The 26,762-nt window shown below is 31.7% G+C and overlaps 1 protein-coding gene across 2 annotated transcripts in view; it reads right to left on the reverse strand.

The window, feature by feature from the left end:
- Positions 1–26,762, reverse strand: part of LOC129989034 (endothelin-converting enzyme homolog) — a 77,739-nt gene that overhangs the window by 32,055 nt on the left and 18,922 nt on the right. For both annotated transcript variants that reach the window (XM_056097344.1, XM_056097345.1), the window contains 3 exons: positions 25,339–25,419; positions 22,462–22,670; positions 1,249–1,425 (listed from right to left, as the gene is read on the reverse strand). In XM_056097344.1, the coding sequence (XP_055953319.1) occupies positions 1,249–1,425; positions 22,462–22,670; positions 25,339–25,419 (467 nt within the window). The remainder of the gene's footprint in view (positions 1–1,248; positions 1,426–22,461; positions 22,671–25,338; positions 25,420–26,762) is intronic.

Here is a 26,762-nt window from a genome sequence, read left to right on the forward strand (position 1 = left end):
AAAATACTCAAACAAGTATATAATACTACTATTTATAATTTATATCTGATTAGTTTTTTAAAAGAAAGTTATCTAAAGATAATTTGTTTTAGCTTACACTTAAATGCTATCTACACATGCTATCTCTCAGTAAAACTGAGAGATAGCATTATCAGAAAATAATTATGTAATTCTTAGAATAATGCTTCTCACTATTCAATGCAGCCATGTCTATGCTTTCAACATCTTCATTATAACCCTGTAATGTTTTTGGTTTGCTGAAGTTGCTGTCCCTTTTCACCAAACGAAATCGCCTCAACATCTTCTTGTTGTGACACAGATCCATCAGTTCCTCGACATCGTTTCCAGTCCTATAATCTTGGACATAGACACAAGTTCCTTCCTCTCCTAACGAAATTTCTTAACAATTTCTTGCCGTGACACAGAATGCAGTTCCAAAAGCTCTTCGGTAGTCAACTCCTGGCTGTGCTATTCCATCAGTTCATCGACATCTAGCCCCATAATCTTGACTCGTCGATTACAATCGCATGTTATAAAAACTTTTGCAGTTTCAAAGCTTTTGCATCGCCCAAACTTTTTCCATGCAAATTATAGATTATCTTTCTGTCCTTCTCCCATGCTTTGCCGATCATCTTGAGGAAAGTAACAAAGTATAATTGTTCTTTTCAAAGCTCTCTGAGAGCGAGAAAGGGTTCCTTCAGTTATTTCAAAATAATGTTAAAAAGCCAACCCTTTGGTGTAGAGCTTTACAGGTTAGTCAAGATATAACCAGGATCCAGCATATGATGTAACGATGTTTCTTTCTTACTTTTCTGCAGAACGTTGCTCATTAAGGAGTGATTTCTTTTTAACACTAGTTACTGCAGGTGTTCGTTAAGCAAGTCTTAACTGTACTTGGATGCCCAACTTCAGCTCTTGTGAATTAGTTTCTTTATAATATTTGTAAGAAATAAAGATTTAAATAATCTTTCGTGTCTGATATGTTTTCAGTTTGACGGTAAAACAAAAATACTTGAGGGAATAAGACCAAAGGATACTTTAAAATACTGTAGTGAAAAGCTTATAAGTCAGTTAACAGCTACGCTCCACGAGCAATTGCTTTTGTATTGTGGTCATGTTACTGGGCTGCGAACCACAAGGTCCCAAGTTCTATCCCCGCTCACCGTAATCCGCCACAATACCTTTAAATAATACATATACTATGTTAAGAATAAGTTGATATTTAAAATAATTATTAGATGCACTTACTTTGGCCAACTTTATTTCTATTTCCATAGCATTTGTAATATCTTTCATGGCTGTTGCTCTATCAAGGCCCGGGCTTAAATGCAATGCTATTTCATAAATAAGCTCTTTGTAACGCTTTAAAGGCTTGTCAAGGACGTAATTCGTCTTATCACTGAAACCTAGTGTTGGCTGGTTAACCTGAAAATTGATGTTGAAATATTTGAATTTTTATGCATTCTTTTGATGAAATATGATTTTTAACTATTTTCCAAACAAAACAAATCTTTATGTGTTTATTAATCTTAATTTCACTGATTAAATTTTAATGAACTTATAATTCAATTTGTGACACCAATGCAATAGCCCAATTTCTTAATTTTCCTCTTAATGGCAGGCTGTTTGCCGCCAATGGAAATGATATAACACGAAAAAAAATATTGATAATTAACAAAAAACTTCAAAAGAGAAAAAAGATTTTAAAAAACTGAAAAAAAAATTGTCTCAAACTTTGGTTGATATGCATTTTTCAGTTTTTAATCAGATATCATGATTTTTTTCCCCAAATTTTAATATAAAAAAGTCATTCGAGCTATGTATGTATGTATGTTCCACAACTCCTTCTAAACAACTGGATCGAATTCAAGCAAATTTTCCACATTTATTATTTAAAACAAGGAAAGAAAAGAATACTGTCAACTTTTCAAAGTTCAAAAATTAATTAAATATTCAATTAATTAAAAAAATCAGTCAAAATTTCTCCTTTTTTTCCGAAAGGAAAGGCTAAAAGGAAAATGCACAAGATCTCTAATGTCTAGTAAATCAATATATGTGTCGAACATATTTTTTTTCCATGTTTAAGTTACCAGTATCTACCTAACTAAGAATATAACGTGATTTTATATTCTTGCATTTTTTCCTACATTATTCATGTGAGATTACTGAAAAATCATATGCTATCAAAAACATAACGTGTAAAAAAACCAAGTCTCGCAACTCAGTTCTTCTATCGTAAAAAGTTGTGAGATCCATGTAATACCAAGTCGGTCAATTTATTCAGTCTCTACTTAAGGGTCCTTCTATCTTAAGTTATTACGTAATTAGCTAACCTAACAACATCTTATAGTGACCATATCAATATTAAAAATCTTTTATGGTTTAAATAAATAGATTGACTTGGCCATCGCATGAAAACACAATACATCTTTACATTAAATTAGATAACATTAACATATTATATAAAATTAGATTGTTTAGTGCATGAAAACACAATGCATCTTTACATTAACATATTATATAAAATTAGATTGTTTAGTGCGATTGCCAAGTCAATCTATTTATTTAAACCATAAAAGATTTTTAATATTGATATGGTCACTATAAGATGTTGTTAGGTTAGCTAATTACGTAATAACTTAAGATAGAAGGACCCTTAAGTAGAGACTGAATAAATTGACCGACTTGGTATTACATGGATCTCACAACTTTTTACGATAGAAGAACTGAGTTGCGAGACTTGGTTTTTTTATACGTTATGTTTTTGATGGCATTATATTATTAGCAGGTATTTAGATGTAGTTAAGAGTTGATACATTGCCGCAATTGATAGTTCGAAAGAAGTCTACAATAAAAATATTAGTGTTGCCACTCAAAAATATTAAATTTAAAAAGTTTATAGATAGTTTAGATGTTCAATTCTGTCTTTTAGAAGAATACGATAATTATTAAAAGTATACTGTATTAAAAAATAATGTAATAATAAAAGATAATCATTATGTCTTTAACTCAAACATACGTACTTTTATTAACCGATTAACAGCAATTAATAGAGAAAAATTATCGGCAAAGATATCATATTAGTCTATTAACTATCTTCAATAACATAAAGTTAAGCCTAAAATTTTCCAATATCAAGCAGTTAATAATAAATACAATAGTGCTGGAGTGGAATAATAAATACAATAGTGCTATTCTTTAAAAAATCATGTTAAATTTCCTTTTACTTCAACTAATAGTTGCAATTGAAATATTTCATTGTGCAACAATAAGACTCTGGTTCCAATATTAATTAAGAATAGCAGACGATTTTTTTCCTACAATATAAATGAAAATTCAAACGATAAATTCGTATTTTATACCTTAAAACATTTGCAAACGATAGTTAATTTCTTCAAATATGTTTAAAATGAAGAGTAAATTTTCAGTTCTTGACGACAAATACAAACTTTTGGCACTTGCTAAATATTTCGAAGATTTTCAATAATAAAAACTTTAAAACAAGTCTATATTTGTATATTATTTTTATAATTTTTGTATTTTGACATTTTTTTCTATTTTTCAATAAATACTAAAGTATCCCATAGCAATATAAACATTACCTATGGTTGTTTCAATATGTAATATGTCATTTTTACTTCATTGTAAACAAAATATAGAAAAGGTATTGTAATCATTAAAAAAAAAAGACAAACGAGATTTTAATGAAAGTCTTCGTTTCAAATCTCCCTGAGACCAAAAAGCATATTTTTGGTATTGTGGTTTCTTTCAGTCAGTCTACTAGTCTGACTGTTACAAAGTACTCAAAAACGCTTTAAAGTAGACAAATGAAATTTAATATACGGTCTTTTCACCAAACTTGTAGATATCTTTCAAATGTCAAGCAAAATTTGCTGAGAAGAAGTCCGGCTGTTTGAGTACAAATGGCATCAATAATTACAAAACGCTAAAGTTATTTTAATAAAATTTGGTAAACAGGTTAAGTATCTCAAATAAAGATTTATAACAAATTTTGAATCAAATCTGTTCAAATGGTTATTCATCTGCCGGTCCGTACTTTCTCGGGCATCTAAATGCGATAATTCATAAAAGCAATGCATTAAAGCAATGAAATTCCTCATATTGTCTTGTGACTACAATTATAGCTCCTTGTCAAACTTTGATGTGAATCTGTGTGCAGTAAAGTGTCCAAAACAAGTATTCGCAAAACAGATTTAATAAAACTGATAAAATCATGGCAAAAACTTGCAAATTTTTAATTATCGCCAGATTTTTAATTTGTAACTAACACCACCATAGTATTCACGTCTTTATCCAAGGTCCACAATTTTATGGGGGGGGGAGCGAAAGGGAAATTAATTGGAGGCTTGCGAGAATGTTTAGAGAAGTCCATTCATGTTGGTTTTTATCTAAGGATTAAAAGAAATATGAAAATAGTAACTTAAACGAAAAAGAATCTATCTTTGCTTTCCAGCTGGCTGAAATGAATTTTTTCTTATGAAATGACAGTTCACTTTCAAAAACATTGGTTAATTTTTATTAAATTAAATACTAATGAATAATTTAATTTTTCATAAAATCTTTCACAGGATATTATGACGTAAAATCCATTTTCAGGCAACACTGAAATAAAAAAAATAAAATTATTGTCTCAGATATACCAATTTTAGACTTTAATAAATTTTCCAAAGTTGATTAAATACTTTAAGCTTTTCCTTTATAGAAACATTTGCGCTAACATTCTCAAAATTTGAACTTATTTCAAAAATTTTAGATATTGTTTACTTGATAATATTTCTAAACCGGCCTTCTACTACAAATCCCGTGATGTAAAATTCCTTCAGCACAAAATATAACAATATATATATATATATATATATATATATATATATATATATATATATATATATATATATATATATATATAATTTTCTCACAAGTTAACAGGATCAAAAGGGTTTGCAATAATAAAAATTCCTAAATTGAAGCATCAAACAACCTCATTAAAAATTTAATTAAAAATGAATTTCCTAGAAATTACTGTAATGTCAATTTTTAAATTAAACAAGGTATGGTTTGGGATTAAACCTTTGGATTAAATAAAAATAGATCTTTCCTTGCATATTAGATCACTCAATAGATGGCGCTGGGGGCCCACAATTTCTTACCTAATTTACCGTTAATGTTTTTTAAAAAGCGGCAATCACAATTTCCTTGACTGCTGATGGTAAGTTCTGGCCTTTTCGTTTTCCCGTTAGTGCTATTTTATGATATTTTTGTTTATATTGTTATTTTTGTTATTATATTTTTACTTTGTAGTGCTTATTTTCTTCTAATTTGTTGTTTTGTATTTTCCTTTCTGTAAAAATGGTATATCTCTTGGGCCTAATTTCAGGGGATTTTCGGGTCACGAGGAATCATTATTAGGCCTTTGTCTGGATTTCCTCACAGAAAAAAATCCCTTTCTTTGAATCCCTGCCCGAGGGTGACCCTTGAAAAAGTCTTCAGGCCGGATTCTTTTTTATTTGGTTTATTTGATTTTCTTATTAACTTGTATTTTATACTTTTGTATATATATATATATATATATATATATATATATATATATATATATATATATAAGCCATACAGAGCAAACCTAAAGTATTATCATGCTATGATATTTTGATATAGAAGTATAAATTCTTTTTTGATGTTGTTGTTGATCATCAGATTCATTCCAACTTTTCCTCCAAATTTTTCATTGAAATTTAATTTTGAAGAAAACTGCTACCTATCTATTATTGCAAATAATGAATAAAGCTAGAAATAGTTAATTTTAATCTCTTTTTTTAACTTTCGTTTTATAAAGGTCAAATTGAAACCTATAATCACAGATTTAATAATTTTAAATAAAATGTCAATAGCTTTGAGGCAACATTCTCTACTGATGAAAATCAATCTACCTTGAAATAAGTTTGCGTAACACTAAATTTAACTTTTTATGATGCTAAAAAATGAAATATTTGTCTAATAATTTTTAGAAAATTAAACATTGATCTGGTATTTCCACACTGATTAATCATGCAAAATTGTACACTTTTCTTTATAGATTTCTCATATATGTAGAATAAAGAGTCTAGTAATTGTCAAAAAAATTCGAAATTTGGACGAATATCCACGTTTCAGACCTCCTGAGTTCGAAAAACACACTTTTGGAAAATGTCCATCTGTCTGTCTCTGAAAAGATAACTCAAAAACATAATTGATCTAAAGGGATGAAATTTGGTATACGGTCTTCAAACCACATTTATAGATTTCTACCAAATTTTGAGTAAACTCCTCTCTCAAAAAAAGTCTGTCCGTCCAAATGTTCGAATATGATTTAACACGAAAACTACAAAACGAAGAGCACTAGATATATAAAATTGAACATCCAGAATCAATATCTATAATCTAGGCATGTTTGAAACTTTGAGCCAAATCCAAAAAGCGATTGACCGTCTGTCGGTTTATATTAACAGAAACATGTAAATAGAATAACTCAAAAATGTAATGGCTTAGATATATCAAAATTTGTATGGAATTTTTTGAAAAAAAAATTGCAGTTCTGTGTCAAATTTTACCACTGGAGGATTTTGAAGATACGTTTACAAATATATATTTTTAAGCAGTGATATGCGAAGATATCAAAATATATTTCTGAAATAAAATTCTTGAGTTTGACACTTATTGTTTTCAGTATATATAAAATGTGAATTTTTACGTTAAAATACATTTTAGGTTGTAGAATTTTAAATAAAGTGTATTGTTTTGGGCAAACACTGCAGTTTAGAATTTCTATGGGCATTGGAAATCCGTACTCAAAAGTAATTTGGTGCGGTTTTATATTTTACTTTACTTTACTAGACTATTCAGTACATAATATCTCATATTTCAAGATTTAATGGCTGTAAACCTGAAATGTTATGATAAATTTTTCACTCATTTCCTGGCATGCTTGAGCTCTAAAATTTTGAATAGTTATATATTCTCATAAACAATAAAAAAAATTTAAAACTTAATTATCAATTAATCATCTAATTTTATTTAATTTTGCCTACAAATGAAAAGGTCTCATTTTAAATTACTCTTTTTCATGATGATTCGAATAAAAAAAAAGGGTTGGATATAAGAAAAATTCCTTATAAATAAAGTTGAATTTTTTTCTTGCCAAATACATTTATCCTATTAATTTAATCCTAATTAATTACTTAATTAATTGAAAGTAAAGACAAACTTTTACCATTTCCTGAAGCCATCCAAGATAGATAACTTTTGAGGTGTTGGCTATGCTTGGTACACTTTTCTCATGTTTGGCGAGAGATGGAATATTAATTTTTAAGTCTTTTCTTAAAAATTAATTTATAAAAAATTTTTTAAATGAATACGTGTATTAAAAAGATGCGTTTCCGAAATACGAAAATACGATATTCGTTATAATTTCAGTTTATTTAGATTATTTATTCTTTGCTTTCAATTTTTATTACATTTGCTTTCGCATCAAATATCTGAATTCAAGAAATTATTTTTATATTATTCAATACAATAACAAATGCAAGGTTCTTTTCCTTGAAAAGCTCTAATTCTTTTTAAACTGAAAATAAAAGCTCTCATATTTATCAAAAAAGATGGAAAAATGGTGAATTTACATTTGTTCTTGTCCTAAAAGACAACTGAAATTTCCGTTGAAGTCGCCTATGAAGAAAGAAGAAATATAACGAAGAAATTCCTCATTCCTTTAGCAGTTACAAGCAGCGTAATATATCTTGAACGTTTCTTTGAACAAACTTCTTCACTTTATTTGGTATCTATGGAGAATTGTAGACTCATAAGTTCAGAAACCGATTCCATCAAGAATCCACTTAAGTCTCATTGAATTTAAATCAGATGTTATTACAGCTATGGAAATTTGGTGAACAGGATGGAGATTCAAATTTCATATTCCTATGGGATAACATTTTTTTAATTTACATAATTTATTAACAGAAATTACCCTGTACCATTAAAAAGGGACAGAAATTTATCATGGAAGGAAACAAGCAATATAAATGGGTACTTTTCCGTTTCCGAGGGCCATTGGAGACAGTTAAATTATTTTCGCCAAATATCCAACAACAAAAAAATCGCCAACAGTTTGGTGATTCTTTACGGCCCTCGAAAACGGAAAAGTGCCATTATATTCCGAGGGCTGTTGCCGACAATTAAATTATTTTCGCTAAATCACCAACAAAAAAAAATCGTAAAAAAAGTCGCCAACAGGTTGGGGATTTTTTTTTATGGTCCTCGGAAACGGAAAAGTGCCCGTAAATGGGATTTAATTAAGAAAAAAGAAGCAGTCCATATGTATTAACTTCAATTTTGTGACGTAAATAATTTTTAGCAGAATTACTAAGTCATTTATTATAAAACTAATGGGAGTTGTTTGTCTGAAGTTTTCTGGCATATTCTCTAATAAATGTTCTTGTGTATTATTAACCGCATGTCATTGCTGAATAATAATTACAAAAAATCCACTTAGCGCGCAATCTTTGGCGAATTAGTTTGGAGATTTATCGTTGGGATGTAATAAATATACAATCACCAATATATCGAATGTGTATTTACAAAGAATTTTTTCCGACAAATTGAAACCAACATTAGCCTCAATGTTACAATCCTTGTCACAAAAATCACATACTAAATTTCGTATATTCGAGTCACTGCGTTTTTTAGTTTCCTGCTTGTGGAAATACAGTCTGGCAGACGGTCAATCTTTTGGCCGATACCGAGCCAAATTTGATACATATCTACTTTTTAGATACTAAATTTATTCACCGAATTTAATCCATCTAACTTTCTTCCTTTTGTAGATAGCATTTTAAATTAAATTCGAACAGCCATTCAGACAGACTTTTTTTGAATGGATTCCGTTCAAAATTTGATAGATACAATACAAATTATAAATATATTGTAACAAATATATCACACATATATTGTAAAACACTACATCAAAGTTCATCTGTTTAAAAAGAATTAAAATTAAATTAAATCATGTTATATTTAAATTATATTTATTATAATTAAAAAAAATTAAATTATAATTAAATTATATTTATTCAAAACATCATTATTCTAAAAAAAAATCAATATTAATTTTCCACCAAAAACTGTAAAGTTACAAAATGTTTTATGCAAATTTTTATTGTAGCAATATGTTGATTTAAAGTAGTAATAACCAATTGATTGGTCGCGATTATTGGCTAGATTTAATTTTATTCAGATATAACTTCATATCCAAAATATTGTGAAATTGCCAGGTGTTAAAAGTGTGTCACTAAAATGTTGTACAACTTTCCTAGTGAAACCTAATCCCGTGAATCATGGCTCTATTAAAAAAGCAAATGCGTGTTTTATCTACCTTATAAGCCTCGCGCTTTGAAAATCGCGCTATTAAAAATTTGATGAAATAATGAAAACGATTTGAAATCGAGGACAACAATGTAACTAATAGCTGAAAATCATTTTATTAAGATCCAAATTAAGTAAAAATTGCAAGACCACTAAATTGCTAAAAAGACATTTTTTTTAAATTTTAAAATGGTGTAAAATTTTTTATAGCGCAATAATATTTTGAAGGTACATAGGAAAAACATCAAAATTCAGCATAATTTTTAATTAATTAAAATTTTTAAATACCATACCGAAGTCCATATTCTCACTCTCCGAAGTAGATATATGCTAACTGTGAAAGCTGTAGATCTAAAAGGTGGCATAAAAAGGACCAACACAGACACGCACATTCATCTTTATTATTAGAACAGGTAGAGATGTATTCTGTTTATATATCAAACAAAATCCTTTTTTCTTTAAATTTTCTTATTTCTTAGCAATGGAAAAAATCACGCTATTAAATATTTGATGAAATAATGAAAACGCTCTAAATTTCAAAGAAATAATGTATTTTATTGTCAGATATTAAGCAAAAATATTTTTTAAATAATTGATAAAATTTAGAAAAAACTTGAACGACTATTAAATATATATTACTCTAAATTCTTCAATTAAAAACGTCAACATTATTTAATATTTAATAAATTAAAATTTCAAGAAAGTCAGGGTTTTATTTCCACAAGCTATATATTCACCAAATTTGCTAGCTGTATATCAAACAATGAGGCTTGTACAGTACCATTGATCTTTATTATTCTTGATATAGTGATAAGCCGTATAAAACTGTTCTTCAAAGACGAATTGCTCTTCGAGAAGCAAAGGAAGTTAATATTTAAGAAAGATTTAAACAAAAATTATCTATTTCGTCGATCTTTCAATGAATTCGTCGTTTCTCATTTGTATTGTATCGAGTAAAACTGCTCTTAAGCAATTTCCAAAGGAATTTTTTTTAAAACGAAGACATTTTGGGAAATATTTCATCAGAGACACAACTCTCAAGCAGCAAAAATACAAGAAGGCATCTATAATCACTCGTCAATCTTTAAGTTTTTCCTGATCGCCAATGATTTCTGAATTCAAGATGTCTCAGCGAAATTAACAGAGGAACTGGCATACGTTGAAACAAGACTAGTAGTTTTTAGTATGGCAGAGCTCCCAAATAAGAACTGGTAAGTAAAGAAGGAAAGCATCTAATCTAAAATATGCAAAATAGCAGGAAGGTGTCAGAACAAAGACTCTTGGAATTGCTCGTCATTTAGTGAATTGTTCTTTTCAGGTTCAATGATACCCAAGTTACTGGAGTCCAAAGCAAAGGTGAATGGTCTCTTGAGTAATAGAGTTCATAAAGGAAAGAATATAAAGGAGAGTGTCGGTAATTTCCGACGTCATCAGCTCTCAGTCAAAAATTGATGAAGATGTTTGCAGAAATTTTTGATATTTTTCTGTCTGAAAAATCTTTAAAATATGCAAATTAGCAGAAAGATGTCAGAACAAAGGCACTTGGAATCGCTCGTCATTCCTTGAATTGTTCTTTTCAGGTTCAAATTAGCAGGAAGGTGTCGAAACAAATATACTTGGAATCTCTCGTCATTCATTGAATTGTTCTTTTCAGGTTCAAATTATCAAGAAGGTGTCAGAACAAAGACTCTTGGAATCGCTCGTCATTCTGTGAATTGTTCTTCTTAGGTTCAATGATACCCAAGTTACTGGAGTCCAAAGCAAAGGTGAATGGTCTCTTGAGTAATAGAGTTCATAAAGGAAAGAATATAAAGGAGAGTGTCGGTAATTTCCGACGTCATCAGCTCTCAGTCAAAAATTGATGAAGATGTTTGCAGAAATTTTTGATATTTTTCTGTCTGAAAAATCTTTAAAATATGCAAATTAGCAGAAAGATGTCAGAACAAAGGCACTTGGAATCGCTCGTCATTCCTTGAATTGTTCTTTTCAGGTTCAAATTAGCAGGAAGGTGTCGAAACAAATATACTTGGAATCGCTCGTCATTCATTGAATTGTTCTTTTCAGGTTCAAATTATCAAGAAGGTGTCAGAACAAAGACTCTTGGAGTCGCACGTTATTCAGTGAATTCTTCTTTTCAGGTTCGATGATACCCAAGTTACTGGAGTCCAAAGCAAAGGTGATAGGTCTCTTGAGCAATAGAGTTCGTAAAGGAAAGAATATAAAGGAATGCGTCGGTAATTTCCGACGTCATCAGCTCTCAGTCAAAAATGGATGAAGATGATTGCAGAAATTCTTGATATTTTTCGGCCTGAAAAAATCTTTAAAATATGCCAATTAGCAAGGAGGTGTCAGAACAAAGACACTTGGAATCGCTCGTCATTCGTTGAATTGCTCTTTTCAGGTTCAAATTAGCAGGAAGGTGTCAGAACAAAGACTCTTGAATCGCTCGTCATTTGTTGAAGTGTTCTTTTCAGGTTCGATGATACCCAAGTTACTGGAGTCCAAAGCAAAGGTGAATGGTCTCTTGAGTAATAGAGTTTCGTAATGGAAAGAATATAAAGGAATGTGTCGGTAATTTCCGATGTCATCAGCTCTCAGTCAAAAATTGATGAAGAGGATTGCAGAAATTCTTGATATTTTTCTGCCTGAAAAATCTTTAAAATATGCAAATTAACAGGAAGGTGTCAGAACAAAGACACTTGGAATCGCTCGTCATTCGTTGAATTGCTCTTTTCAGGTTCAAATTAGCAGGAAGGTGTCAGAACAAAGACTCTTGAATCGCTCGTCATTTGTTGAAGTGTTCTTTTCAGGTTCGATGATACCCAAGTTACTGGAGTCCAAAGCAAAGGTGAATGGTCTCTTGAGTAATAGAGTTTCGTAATGGAAAGAATATAAAGGAATGTGTCAGTAATTTCCGATGTCATCAGCTCTCAGTCAAAAATTGATGAAGAGGATTGCAGAAATTCTTGATATTTTTCTGCCTGAAAAATCTTTAAAATATGCAAATTAACAGGAAGGTGTCAGAACAAAGACACTTGGAATCTCTCGTCATTTATTGAATTGTTCTTTACAAGTTCGATGATACCGAAGTTACTGGAGTCCAAAGGAAAGGTGAATGATCTCTTGACAGAGTTCGTAAAGAAATGAATGTAAAGTAATATGTCAGAGGGTAATGCATTTATAGTTACACATCAATCAATGAACTGATCAAGAGACTTTCGCAGAGACTTGAGATCTGCAATCCTCATCCAATTGACAAATAGTTGACTGGAATCCGAAATTTTTCATTCATGCAACATTTAATCTTGTAACTTAGCTGTGATTTCCAAAGCGGTACACAGCAAATACACGTCTTTCGAGAAGACGGTTGGGATGTCATTTTTTTTTGGCATTACATAATTCGCAGGGAATTGTAGTTTAGCTTTTATGCCCAAACTTTTGCATAAACTCCAAACTTTGGTGGAGCGTACTAAAGGCGCTGGTGTTTGAATAAAACTTCCAATTCCATTATCGAAAGAATTTGCTAGTTTTGCTTTAATTCCAAGAGCTTGGCAAAAGAGCCAAACAGATCGATCATATACAGTTGGGATTACTGGTTTTTCTATAACATTCTCTTCCACTTTGTCATCAGCAATCTCATTTTTGAATACCAACATTGAATGGGCATATTTAAGCATTTCCATCAAAAATGCATATCCCATTATAAGGATCACAAACTCAAATTCTCCGTATACTGCAACCATAATACAGCACATCAAAAGCTGCAGATAAACTGATATCTTAATAAAGACATCCATAGTATATTAGCACAAAATTCACCAGAAAAATATTCACAGCAAATATTTCAAACGCACAAAGTTTTCTCAAAAATTATTAATATTATAAAGTAATAATGTAATACATATGCATTGTTACTTCACTTATCTGATGTTATTGTATATTTTCTCTGTTGCGATTCTTATTGTTAAATGACTACAATTCTTTTAAACAATGCAGTTATTATTTTTAATAGATATAAACAATGAATATTTGTGAGTATTTACAGTCCCCCGGTTTTATCGCCAAGATGGTGGCATTATGCCAAATCGCCAAATAAACCGAGGGCTTTAAGTATCCACAAATACCAAACAATGTGGTATTTTGTTCATTGGCTTGTTTTAATAATATACGAGCACACAAATACAGGCTTATATTCAAACAATACTACATATTTTTTTTCCTACTAAATATTGATTACGTCTGATTGATGTTAATTATATGATGATGTATTGTGACTAAATTGGGATGACACTTAATATTTTCAATAGATATACCGTTTGTAAATGCCCATCGGTAAATATGATACTGTAAATAATTAATAACAGAGTTAACAGATGTAGTTAACAGGGTTAGAAATTTTTTAGTATACTAACCGATAAATTAATTTATTAACTACTAGTAATATTGCTTATAAAGTTTTATTCACTGTTAAAAAGGATTTATTAAATATCACTCCTTTTCATAATTTTTAATTCAGAGTCACATTTCATTGTCTTCTAGATTCATAAAACTCAAACGAGGGGGGGGGGTCTAACAAAATAATACATTTTTCTGGTAGTGTAGCTCTGGTTACCAAAAGGTTTGCTTATAGTATCCGCTTCCTTATCAGTAATTAATTAAACTAAATAGGATTAAAATTTACTTTAATGTGGCATGCGAGTTTGTCGACAATAAGGTTGCAAACTGTGCAATTCATCTATCAACCCTATGAATAGAATTGTTTACCGTGTCAGCCGTTTTGAATTTGTATTTTAGGTGGTTTGGCATTGCTGATATCATTGGGGATGTTAAAAGACATGTTATAGTATATTTAACATTAAAATATTGGCATACTTTAAAATGATAAGCAGGTGTCGATGAAATTTCTTAGTCACACTTTTATCCGTCATCCAACCTGCCTAATAGAACACAAATATTATACAATATTGCATGACCTTGATCAATATTCTTATATAATATTGTATAATATTGTGGAATATTGATTCATATAATATAATATCGCCTAATATTATACAATATTTTTCAACAGGCTATGTTTCCTGGGCTCTTGACTTCTGTTAGTGAAACCAGATGTCCAAAAAATAATTTCTCCTAAACACTTATTTGTCTAAATTTTTGCTTGTTTTGACAATGATACTGAGCTATACCAAACACAACTTTAAGCAAGTCTGTTAACAAATTTTGTAACATTTTGAATACGGTTGTAATCGATTTGGTTTGGTTTGGTTATATTAACGTCCCGTTTTGAAGCAACACTAGGGCTATTTTGGGACGGACCTCGTCATTTTGAACCGCGGTCAGATGACGAGGACGACACCTGAGCTGGCACCCCCCTCTCCACACCACACCACACCAGCGAGAGGACGTTTGGTCATGACGGATTTAACGTGCAACAGACCCCCTTATACGACGGTTCTTCGGTGGAATCGGGTCACGAACCTGAAACCCTCCGGTTCCAAAGCCGAGACCTTACCACCAGGCCACCGCGGCCCTACGGTTGTAATCGAATTAATCTCATTAAGAAAGAATAATATTCAATAATATCCAAAAATTTCATTTTCCAAACCATTTTAAGTTGAACTATTTCAGCTTATTCTCCTCCAATTCTCAACGACTAATAATAATCAAAAAATATTCCAGGCCTTTTTATTTTCTTTTTATCTCTGGGAATGTTCATCAGTGGGAATGAAAGGTCTTCAATTATTCAGCTTCAAGTGGTGCTATGAGCAATTTCTAAAAACTTTCCTTTATAAGCAATGTAGCATCATCAATGAAATTCAACATTATAGAAAAATGGTTTTGACTGAATTTTTGTTTCCAAATTATTTTTAAGCCAGAGATTGGAACATGATGATCAAATAACCCACCAAAAACTAACTTTACGAAGTTTCATTTGCATTCATTTTAAAACGTTAATGGGATGTGTATGTCCCTTTAATTATCAAAGGGTAAAAAAGATGAATAATTTATTAATATTCTATTCCTTTCGAATACCGGTGTTCAGTTATTAGTTTCTCGTATATGTAGAATAGAGAAGGTGTAAAAAATTCGAACTCGAGATTTTGGGGAATTTCCACGTTTTAAACCTCGCTGAGTTTGAAAAATAAATTTTTTTTTAAATATCTGCCTCTGACAAGGATAATTTAAAAATGCTTTTATCTAGTTAGAGATGAAATTTGGTATACGATTTTTATACCAAATTAGTAGATTTCTATCAAGTTTTGAGCAAATTCTACTCAGACGAAGTCTGTCTGTCCGACTATTATAATGTAAATTAACACGATAACTTCAAAGCGAAGAGAGCTAAATGGATAAAATTTGGTACACATATTTAGCATCCATAGTGTAGACAACTTTCAAATTTTGAGCCAAATACTTCAAGACATTCACTGTCTGTCAGTCTGTATTTTCAGAAACATGTAAACGTACTAACTCAAAGACGCAATGGCAGAAATATATCATATTTGGTATGTGATTTTGTGACTACAGTTGCAGTTCTAAGTCAAATCTTTTCATCAATCTGTAGGGTTTAGTTTTTAGTTTAGTTATATTAACGTCCCGTTTGAAGCAACACTAGGGCTATTTTGGGACGGACCTCGCCATTTTGAACCGCGGTCAGATGACGAGGACGACACCTGAGCTGGCACCCCCTCTCCACACCACACCTCACCAGAGGGAGAACGTTTGGTCAGGACGGATTTAACGTGCAACTGACCCCCTTACACGACGGTTCTTCGGTGGAATCGGGTCTCGAACCTGAAACCCTCCGGTTCCGAAACCGAGACCTTACCACCAGGCCACCGCGGCCCTATCAATCTGTAGGGAAAAATGCGTCTAAAATACAAATTTGATTTACGGATATTATTAACTGTATACCAGAGATTAATCACCAAATAACTCGCCAGGAATGGCGCGATAGATTCAGTAATAATGCTATATTCATACCAAAGATTAATATTTCGTAACTATTATATATCAATACTATGCAAGGCATACTCTGGAATAACATCTTTATTATAGAAAAATGAGGAAGTTTTGAGGAGCTAATTCTATTACTGCGCTAATCAGCGCGTTATTGGAGTTATTAGCGCACTCCAGCTAATTTGATTACTGCGCAGGTATGTTATTGTAAGTGAAATCTCGCTATAATGGTGGCATTCATTGTTTTACAAAATATCTTAATGTGAAAAGGATTTCTGAAATGATATGCAAAGGAAAATGTACTTTTAAAATAAAATTCTAACGTCTCTTTAAGCTAATGAATCATATAAAGATGCGACTTTACTGAATACGACATAATATAAAATCTACCCTAAAAGGGAGGGATCAGGCGGGTATTTCTTACAGAGGATCAAATGACACGAGAATTCAGTTCTGATCTCTTATTCTCAAGAGGAAATTGATTTCGTATAATATTTTCTGCACAGTTTCCTGCGAAAGCTTAATTTTATGAAATTAAAGATTTCAGTCCGAAATATTAAGCTCATAGAATAAATAAAAATAAATTTAAACAAACATAAATGATTCTTCATTTTTTATAAAATATGGCGATCGTTATGCATTCATTATATAGAAAACTAATTTAATCGGTATGTTGGTAAAATTAAATTGTTACATTCCTTCAAACTATTTATTACGAAAGAAATTAATCTAACTTTTTAGTTGTCGTGTTCACAAACTGATAGATAGAGAAAATTCCAAAAATTGGTTTTTAGGATTTACTTAAATCTGAAACGTAGAGATTCGTCAAAATTTCGACTTCATTTTTTTTTTTTTTTTTCTTTTGACAATTTCTGTACTTGATTTTTAGTACTTTACACTTTCTGTTTCCTTTTATTTACTCTTTTCGGTACTTTGGGTATTTTGGTAATACTTTCTCTTTCCTGTTTCATTTACTTCGTATACGAGTTAGTAACGTGAAGTACGTAATTGAATTTTTACTAGAATGTAAAGTGAATAAAAAACATCAAAAAAAATATTTTAAACTTCAATATTTTTTTCTGGAAGCAAATAATACTCTGAATATCAATACATTTTATTCTTGATAGAATACAGCTATCAAAATCTTGCTATATTTTAAAAATGGAGATCAAATTTTCTTTATCTACATCTTACATTTGTAATTATTGTGCCCACTTGCATTTGGCAAATTTCCTGTGAATGGATTTCCCACAAAATTAGATAGAACTCTATAAATTTAAAAAATACCACATAACTTCTTAAAAATTTAATTTGTCTAGCCTTTTTATTATCATATCAAACAAACAAAAAGAGAAAATGGAGATTCGTTAAAACGACTTTTTTTTGACGATTTTCATTTTGATAATACTTTATTTTTCCTTTCTTGTTTTATTCGTATACGAAAAAGTGAAAAGCAAAGTGAAATTTTACAAAATATATAAAGTGAATAAAAACATCAAAAAAGGAGTTTTACACCTAAATAAGTTTAATTTTCTAGAAACAAATAACACTCTAAAAATCGATTATTTTTCTTCTAGACAGAATATAAATATCAAACTCTTGTTAACACAAAAAAAAGAAAGAAGAAAATTTTATGTTTAAATAAATACTTTTTTTCCAATGATTAAAATAATAAAATATATTTTAATCAAAATTATAACGGAAAAATTGAGTAACTATATCACAGCTGTATTAAGCAAAGCATTCGATGGTAGATGTTTTAATTAAAATTTTATTAGCAGTTGCAAATTCAGATGGAATTATTGCGAAAATATAATTTATTTCGTTATTCCTTTTAATTAAGGCTTGACTTTTCAATTTCCTTTGAAATTTAAAAATTAAAATTATACTGTAATTCATTTTGTGAATATACATTAGACTGTCGGTAATTAAATATTGTACCAATATGGAACCTCTTACAGATCGTCGTTATGTCTTTAAATATTTATTTTATTATGAATTATGCCTTTAAATATTTATTGTAACACTACGATTTTGAATATTTTTGCAATAAATGTGGCTTTTTGGCTGTTAAAAGCTTTTTCAGAGAGCCTAGTGTGATATGGCACTTCGACATTTTTATGATATAATAATCGCATGGTTACGAGAGGCTGGAGTGTTTCAGGTTTTTTGTCTTAATGCAGTTTTCTTTAACATTAAAATGACATAAAACAATATATTTATGCCATCAAAAACATAACGTGTAAAAAAACCAAGTCTCGCAACTCAATTCTTCTATCGTAAAAAGTCGTGAGATCCATGTAATACCAAGTCGGTCCATTTATTCAGTCTCTACTTAAGGGTCCTTCTATCTTAAGTTTTTACGTAATTAGCTAACCTAACAACATCTTATAGTGACCATATCAATATTAAAAATCTTTTATGGTTTAAATAAATAGATTGACTTGGCCATCGCATGAAAACACAATACATCTTTACATTAAATTAGATAACATTAACATATTATATAAAATTAGATTGTTTAGTGCATGAAAACACAATGCATCTTTACATTAAATTAGATTACATTAACATATTATATAAAATTAGATTGTTTAGTGCGATTGCCAAGTCAATCTATTTATTTAAACCATAAAAGATTTTTAATATTGATATGGTCACTATAAGATGTTGTTAGGTTAGCTAATTACGTAATAACTTAAGATAGATGGACCCTTAAGTAGAGACTGAATAAATGGACCGACTTGGTATTACATGGATCTCACAACTTTTTACGATAGAAGAACTGAGTTGCGAGACTTGGTTTTTTTACACGTTATGTTTTTGATGGCATCTCATTTCTTTTTGTAGATAGTTCTTTTCTTATTTTTGTATGTAGTCTTCCTTCCACTTTTTCTTTTCCGGTACTACTTCTTGAGCTTCAGCTACAGTTTTTCTCATAGCCCACTCTCTGTCTCTATGGGTTTTTCTCGTAAGCTTTGATGTTACAATTTTTGACAAGTCTGAACGGTAAATGCTTCTTAGTCTGTTGTATTCACAAATTGAGAATTCCTGCGCTTTAATACTTCCAAAGTCGACATTTATTAGATGTAAGCCGTCCAGACTTATAACTCTCGAAATTGCCATGTAAGTTTGACCGGATGTGAATACTGCAAAACCGATATTCATCAGTGCATTATTTAGATTTAGGCTCTGACTTTTGTGTATAATTATAGCATAGGCTATACATATGGGAAACTGTTCGCGATGAACATAAGCTCCATTAATAATTTCAAATTTAATTTTTACCGGACTAAGCTCGTAAACATGTTCTTTATTAAATGTAATGTATATTTTCTTAATTATTTTTGTATTTTCCGTATCAACCTTTACTCTTTGCACTATACCGATAGAACCCTGAAATCAACCAAGACTCACGCCAATATTTCGCCTTAACATGACTTTTGCTCCTATTTTTATAATTATGTTCTCTCCCAGGCCTGCAATCGTAGAAGCATCGTCTTCATATTTTTTATGCATTCACGAGCTCTTTTTGTGAGGTATCTGGGACAATCTATGCTATCTACAGCTGTAAGTTTTACTTCGGGATGTGGAATAGATCTAAGCATTGCAGTATTTAATTGTTGACACATGTTTTTTGTAGGTAATAAGCAAACGGTATCATCAAGAAGTTTCTAGAGGTGTTCAATTATTTCAATTAACCTGTTTTCATTTGAATTGTATTTTAGAGTTATTAATCTAGTCGAGAGTAAGTCGCGGTCTTTTTGTGTAGTGACATCTAATCTTATTCTATTTAGCATTTCAACAAAGTCAGAATCATTGAGCTGTCGCATGTTAATTGTAACATGCGACAGATTCGGTATCCTGAGGGAACCTAACAACTTAATAGTTTCAGCAGTTGGTAGTTTTTCAAAAGGTGACTTTTCTCTTACCGGCGGAAGCTGTAAGAGATCTCCGAAAACTGCAAGATGTTTTTTTTTCCAAACCACCCATTCTGATCATCGCTTGTGTCGAATATTTCAGGTAAGCGTAAATGAATATATGTTAAAGTAACATTGGATATTATCGACACTTTGTCTATGATAAACAACACTACTTCTTTCAAATCTGATCTCAGAACTTGGAGCACTTCATCAGAAAGTGGCTTGTACTTCGGTGTTTGCTTGTGTTCTACAGGCAGCTGCAATAGTCTTAGTCAACCCATTCACACTGAATGCAGCTATTCCTGTTGGAGCAATTAACTGCCACTTTTTTTGTTTAAATACATCTTAACCCAAACTTTCAGAGTTTTTATTAAAAAGCTCTTTCCAGTACCACCAGTTCCACTCACAAAACAGTGTAAAACGGCAGCGTTATTATCAGTTGTGTCCATTTTATTTGTGATCATATCGAAGACTCTTTTTTGATCGGCATTAAGTTTTACGATCATACTTTGAAGATCAGTTTGCTCTTCTTCTACCAGATTGATTCTCTGAAAGTCACCCATTGCGTTTGCAGCTTCCACAGCTTTAAATTGAATTATTTCAAATTAGATATTGTTACAAACCTGTCATTTTGCTTCCCAGAGCAAATAGTATCATCATAAGAAAGACTGTTTTATAGTAATCTGTATTGGATGCTGTCGGATGCCGAATCAGTCATCCCAGAGCTTGGTGACAAACTTGGCGACCATTTGGCGACTTGGCGACGAATTTGCCAACAAAATGGATAATGCTCGAAACTTCGAAAAATGTATCGATCCCTCCATTATTACACGGATATTTTAGTTTTTCCTTGATTTATACACTAAACACTAATTGTATTCTAAATTTGAAGCTTCTATGTCTGCTAGAAGTGCCTTAGAGTTTTGATGATCGGTCAGTCAGTCAGTGACAAAATTCACAAACTTTGACTAGTTATAATTCTTAAACTACTGGTTCAAATTTAATGAAATGTGAAATATACCTTATTTGTATAATGCCTTCTTGGTTACTGAAAATTCAGGCTTCTAGTTTTATCCATAACAAAGTTATAGGGGGTCAAAAATGGCCTGAACTGCTTCGAGAAAAGGATGGTACGGACGTGCCGCTTGTTTTTGCTCGACTTGGCGGGGACACTGCCGTGCCCCCAGATTATGTATGTCCCGAATCCCATGCGTAATTAAAAATTAAATATTTGCAAAATTTCTGTGTCATTTGTTTCATGTTAAATTTTAACACCTAGATATCGTTTAGTTCACTGATTTATTGATTGCTGAAAAATTAATATTTAATATACGAATTGATTAAATTCAATTTTATTGCCATTAGGATAATTTTGATTTTAAAAAATATTACGGGGTATTTTTAAATATTGTTACGAATCTGTAATGCTGCTTCCCAGCATAGTTGGTTCCACCATCGGAAAGAATGTTTTACAGTCATCTGTATTGGACGGAGTTCGGTGTCGCGTCGGAGGTTTCAGAGCTTGGCGACAAACCTGGCGACTATTTGGCGAATTGGCGAATTGGCGACGAATTTGGCGAGTTTGGCGCCGAAATAGATTCTACCCGAAACATCGAGAATTTTCCCGATCCGTCCAGTAGGAACCGAGATACGCCTCGAACGTTCCTGATTGGTTGAAATGCTTTTATCCCCGCCTCCTGAGACCTATAAAAGAAGACAGCCGCAGCTGTCAGAGCAGAGTAGTCGGAATCGAAGGTGAAGAACTGGTCTTCTAGGGATTAGCAGAGCAGCGACGGAGTCAAGCTAGTGTTGAACTAAGCTGTGCGCTACTGTCTGCACTAGAGTCTTGTTGTATGCTGCTGTATATGCTGTTGTATGCTGCACGTCTCGACTGAAGATAATCGTCTTCTGTGCTGTATATAGTTGTCGTCTTTGTGCTGTCCTATGTGTCTTCGTGTAAATAAACGTCGTTGTTTTTTTTCTACTTCCGCCTGCTGATTGAGCGTTCTCTACACCATATAACTTCCACTATCGAAACGTACCCCGGAAATTTCGTAACAATATTACGTATTAATTCATACTGTCATAAATTCATTTTTAAATTAAAAATTCACTAGTTAAGAAAATTAATTTCTTGACAATGAAAATATTCACAATGATAAATACTTACAGAAATTAACGAAGTAGAAGTTCTTTTGATATCCATGTCAATACCGATGGAAAACAGCATATCTACTGGGTAACCATTTTCATAGAAATCGACCAATAAGTCGGTCCAGTTAAAGTCCTCACTTTTCCAACTTTTTTCGATTAAAGGCCAGCTTCCAAATTTTTCCAGGTCTTTTTTTAGAACCTTTGATCCTGTTTCATCTCTGCTGCCTTGTAAAATGAAATATTAATGAAAATATTTTAGCCTCGAAATTAATTAAATCTTGCCAAACATATAAGTTTATTTAACAGTTATATACAGGATGTTCGCAAAAGAACTCTACGGTTTTGTTGCAAATTTTTTTAAATTCAATCATAAAATTAGGTTAATTTTATATATATGCACTTAACGGTTAATTTATCAATATTTTCACTATATAGTAGGTTTCAATACGTGCCTCGTTCGTGGCACGGCACACATCCAAACGATATTCAATCTCTTCCCATGATCTGGCCAGCAATGTCTGAAGTGATGTTTGGCACACAAGAGATTATCTTTTGCCTGAAACGCCGGGGGGGGGGACACCTCGAAATGAGGATGAGATGCTTCTGACATGGTGGTTGGATCTCGCTACCCTGGAGGGTACACTAATAGGTGGGGGATCTGACTCCTCCCATCGATGACGGGACGTACTTCCTTCGGGGAGGGTTGTACCGTGGCCGGTGACGGCCCTTAGGACTCAACCACAGTTCCCGCCAATGTTGCTGTTGCGGCAGTCCGGTCATTCAGTTTTTATGGTTTAAATCGGTGTGCCTTCGTGGCGGGTCGGAGAGTTAGATGGCTGACTATCCTTTGCCTGAGATGATTTACATTTTGAATTTTCGCGGTGTAAACGAGTTTCTTGACATGTCCCGAGAAGAAAAAATCTAATGGAGTCAGATCCGGGCTCCTTGGATGCTAAGAAATATGCCTTTTTTTTCCAATCCACTTGTTGCCGAATCGAGTATCCAATGCTTCAAGAACAAGCAAACTGAAGTGAGGTGGTGCTCCATCTTGCTGAAAGTAAATAGGACTCTTCTGCATATCAATATCAAGCAACTGAGGGAAAGCCTATTCCTCTAAAATTTCACTGTGGCATCACCATTTATGGAACAAAAATGAAAGGACCTACAACTTGGTTATTCAAAGGCCGCGCCAAACATTCAATTTCGGTGAATTACGTTGATGTTCCACGAATTCACGAGTCAGCTATGAACCATAAATTCTACAATTGTGTTGGTTTACATTTACGCTAACAAAAAAGGTGGTCTCATAGTAAAAATCACATTTTTTTAAAAATCATTATTAGCATCTATCATATCTAACAGCAAACTCTAGCCTCTTGTTTTTGTTTGTTGGTTTGATTTCTTGTACAATTTGTACCCTGTACGCTGTTAGACGGAGCCTTTTATGAACCACCTTATGAATAGTTGATTTGGGTATAGCCAACTGAAGACCGCGTCGTCTCAACGATTTTTTCGGATTTCGTAAGTATAAAATATGGATTTTATTGACATTCCCTTCAAACACCCTTGGCCTACCAGATAGTTTTTGTTACTTTAAACGCACATAGCCATTGATGAATGGTTTTGTCCGTAGACACATTACCACCATACTCACACTGAAAGTTTCGCTATACAGTGGTAAAAGATAAAGTTTCTATAAGCCAGATAATATAATGGGCCTTTTGTTATAATGTCGCCATCGCACTTCACTATGGAATGAGCCTCAGCGACATTACTTCAAGATTAATGATGTACGATGCTCCCTAGTGTTGAAAAAACAAACTGAAACTGGTGTGAATAAAATTTAAAGAGCTACTGATTTCTTTAATATTTACTGATCTGACCAAACTCATACCGTTAACTCGATATGATTTTTTAAAGCCCCGGAGTTCTTTTATAGACACCCTGTATTATTTCTACTCATTTATAAAATAATTATAAAATTTCATAGCTGACTGTTACTAAATAAATTTTGTATATAGAGATTGTATACAGTAAATAGGAATGTACTGGACATTTATATTCAAAAGGTTTCATTCAGTTTAGATAGGGAAAGAGCAAAGGTTTCTGGGTCATTCAATGTTAGAAAATAATACTCTTTTAATAAGTTTGGACGGATTTAGTGTAAAGGATGTTGATCTATTATCCTCTTTTTCAGTTTAATCCCTTAAATAAATACAAATTAAAAAGAGTTATACAGACCTTTACTTTAAAATATATGAAAAGGATAAAAGTTTTAGTATCTCAGTGTTCGATTACATATGTGCAAGTTTGAGATTCGAACTCGTAACGTTAGGGTTCATAGCCGAGTAACAAAGCCACTAGACAAAAGTGTACACTCTTCTCCGGAAGTTGTTATCTGGCTTATGATGTTACCACCACAATAGTTCCCCACCAGTGAGTCGGTACAGTTTATCGCGCCAGTTATGGCGAGCGACGAACATGATTATCGCGCCAAGCGTTATGACGAGCGACGAACGTTGTTATCGCGCCAAGTGTTATGGCGGGCGACGGCGAGCGTGTGTGAGTGGTTGCTGCCGGTAGATGGAGCCACGACAGCCGAATGAAGGATGCGGTTGTTCAGAATCAGAGTCACCAATGTGCAAGTTGAGGTTCGAACTCGCAACGTTAGGGTTCATAGCCGAGTAACAAAGCCACTAGACAAAAGTGTACACTCTTCTCCGGAAGTTGTTATCTGGCTTATGATGTTACCACCACACATATTCATTAACAACTCATATACAAGGAACATACATAATACAATAATATTAAGTGATTAACATATATAATAATGAAAATAAAATGAAGTTTAGAAATTAATTTAATAAAACTTCAATGGAATCAAAGCTCTTACCAAAATTCATACAACTTTTATAAAACTTTTGTGTTTTGTTTTCATGTTCGGCGAGTCCTCCATGCGATGTCTCCAACACCTCTAAAATAATCCCAAAAATTGTATCAAATATTATAGTTATTGTTTTCGCTGATTCAAACGATATATTTAAAAATACTGACGTATACACTATAAGCTTTTTTGTTAATTTAATGAGAATATAATTCATCATAAATTTTAAATATTCTTTAATGTGTTACTTTATTTTCCGAGAAAATTTATTTTATACAGATTCTGTAAAAATTAAAATTGACTTAATAATTTCGTCCAACTTCAGTTCCGATATCTAATGAATTGTTACTCTAAATAAAAAGAATATGCATCATAAGATTTAATTCTTAAAGTCAGAACATTTTAAAACAAATAGCAGAAAAAATATATTAAAAAAGTAAAAATTAGAATTTTCTTTCACGAAATACATTTTATGTAACATTTATAAGGGATTCTTAATAAGGACTAATGCTTAAAACAAATTTTTAGTTTTAAAAAATATCGTTTTCAGATTAATTGTCTTTACTTATAAAAACACGGAAAAATCATATTATACAGGTTCAATTATAGTTTGCAAGACAAGCTATTTCAATTCGTTATTTAAAATACGACATACGTATAAGTTTGTCATATATTTAAAGAAATTTTATTTACTTATAAATGAGAAAGAACAGGACCTAAGAAATGAATACTTGTGGATTAACCACAAACCAGTAACAATCGCCCAATAGCCAATTTTAGAAAAATATATAGAAAAAATAAATTATTCATTTTTAATAACACATTAAAAAACGAATTATTTCATTTAGTTAATTAAAATACTATATGCATATAAATTTATATCATATTTATAGAAGTTCCATTAACTTATAAATAAAAAAAAAACTCATAGAATTTAAAAATTGTGTACTTGTGTATTAACCGCATATCTCAGTGATTAATCTAAAAAAAAAAAAAATCAAAGATATGTTTATTGAAGCTAGCGGTTAATAGATCGGGGGGGGGGTCGCCGAGGATGCATGTTAGTTTACTGACTATGTCCAATGTCATGTAATTAAACCAAAAGAGTGTCTATGCCATACATAAAGTGAAAAGGTCGTTCAGAAAACGCATTAAGTCAAAAGTTCGCCAATGACATAAGATTAATAACAGAGTACTAATGAAAAGTAATATAGCACACTCCCGGTTATCTGGTTCGTGACTTCCGTATTATCTGGAATAGTTTTCTTTATCGTAATTAAATGAGGAAAGCAAGGCGCTGCATTGGAAACATTGCTAAGGCATTGCAAGCGGGCGTCTGCTACGATCTTCCCACGTGTCGTGTGCAAAATACAAGTTGTGACAAGAAAAGAGCAGCGTTCTGCTCGTTGTTGATTGTTTCATCAGTATGTAAC

The sequence above is a fragment of the Argiope bruennichi genome, chromosome 10 (assembly GCF_947563725.1).
Source record: "Argiope bruennichi chromosome 10, qqArgBrue1.1, whole genome shotgun sequence".
NCBI classification, from domain to species: Eukaryota; Metazoa; Arthropoda; class Arachnida; order Araneae; family Araneidae; genus Argiope; species Argiope bruennichi.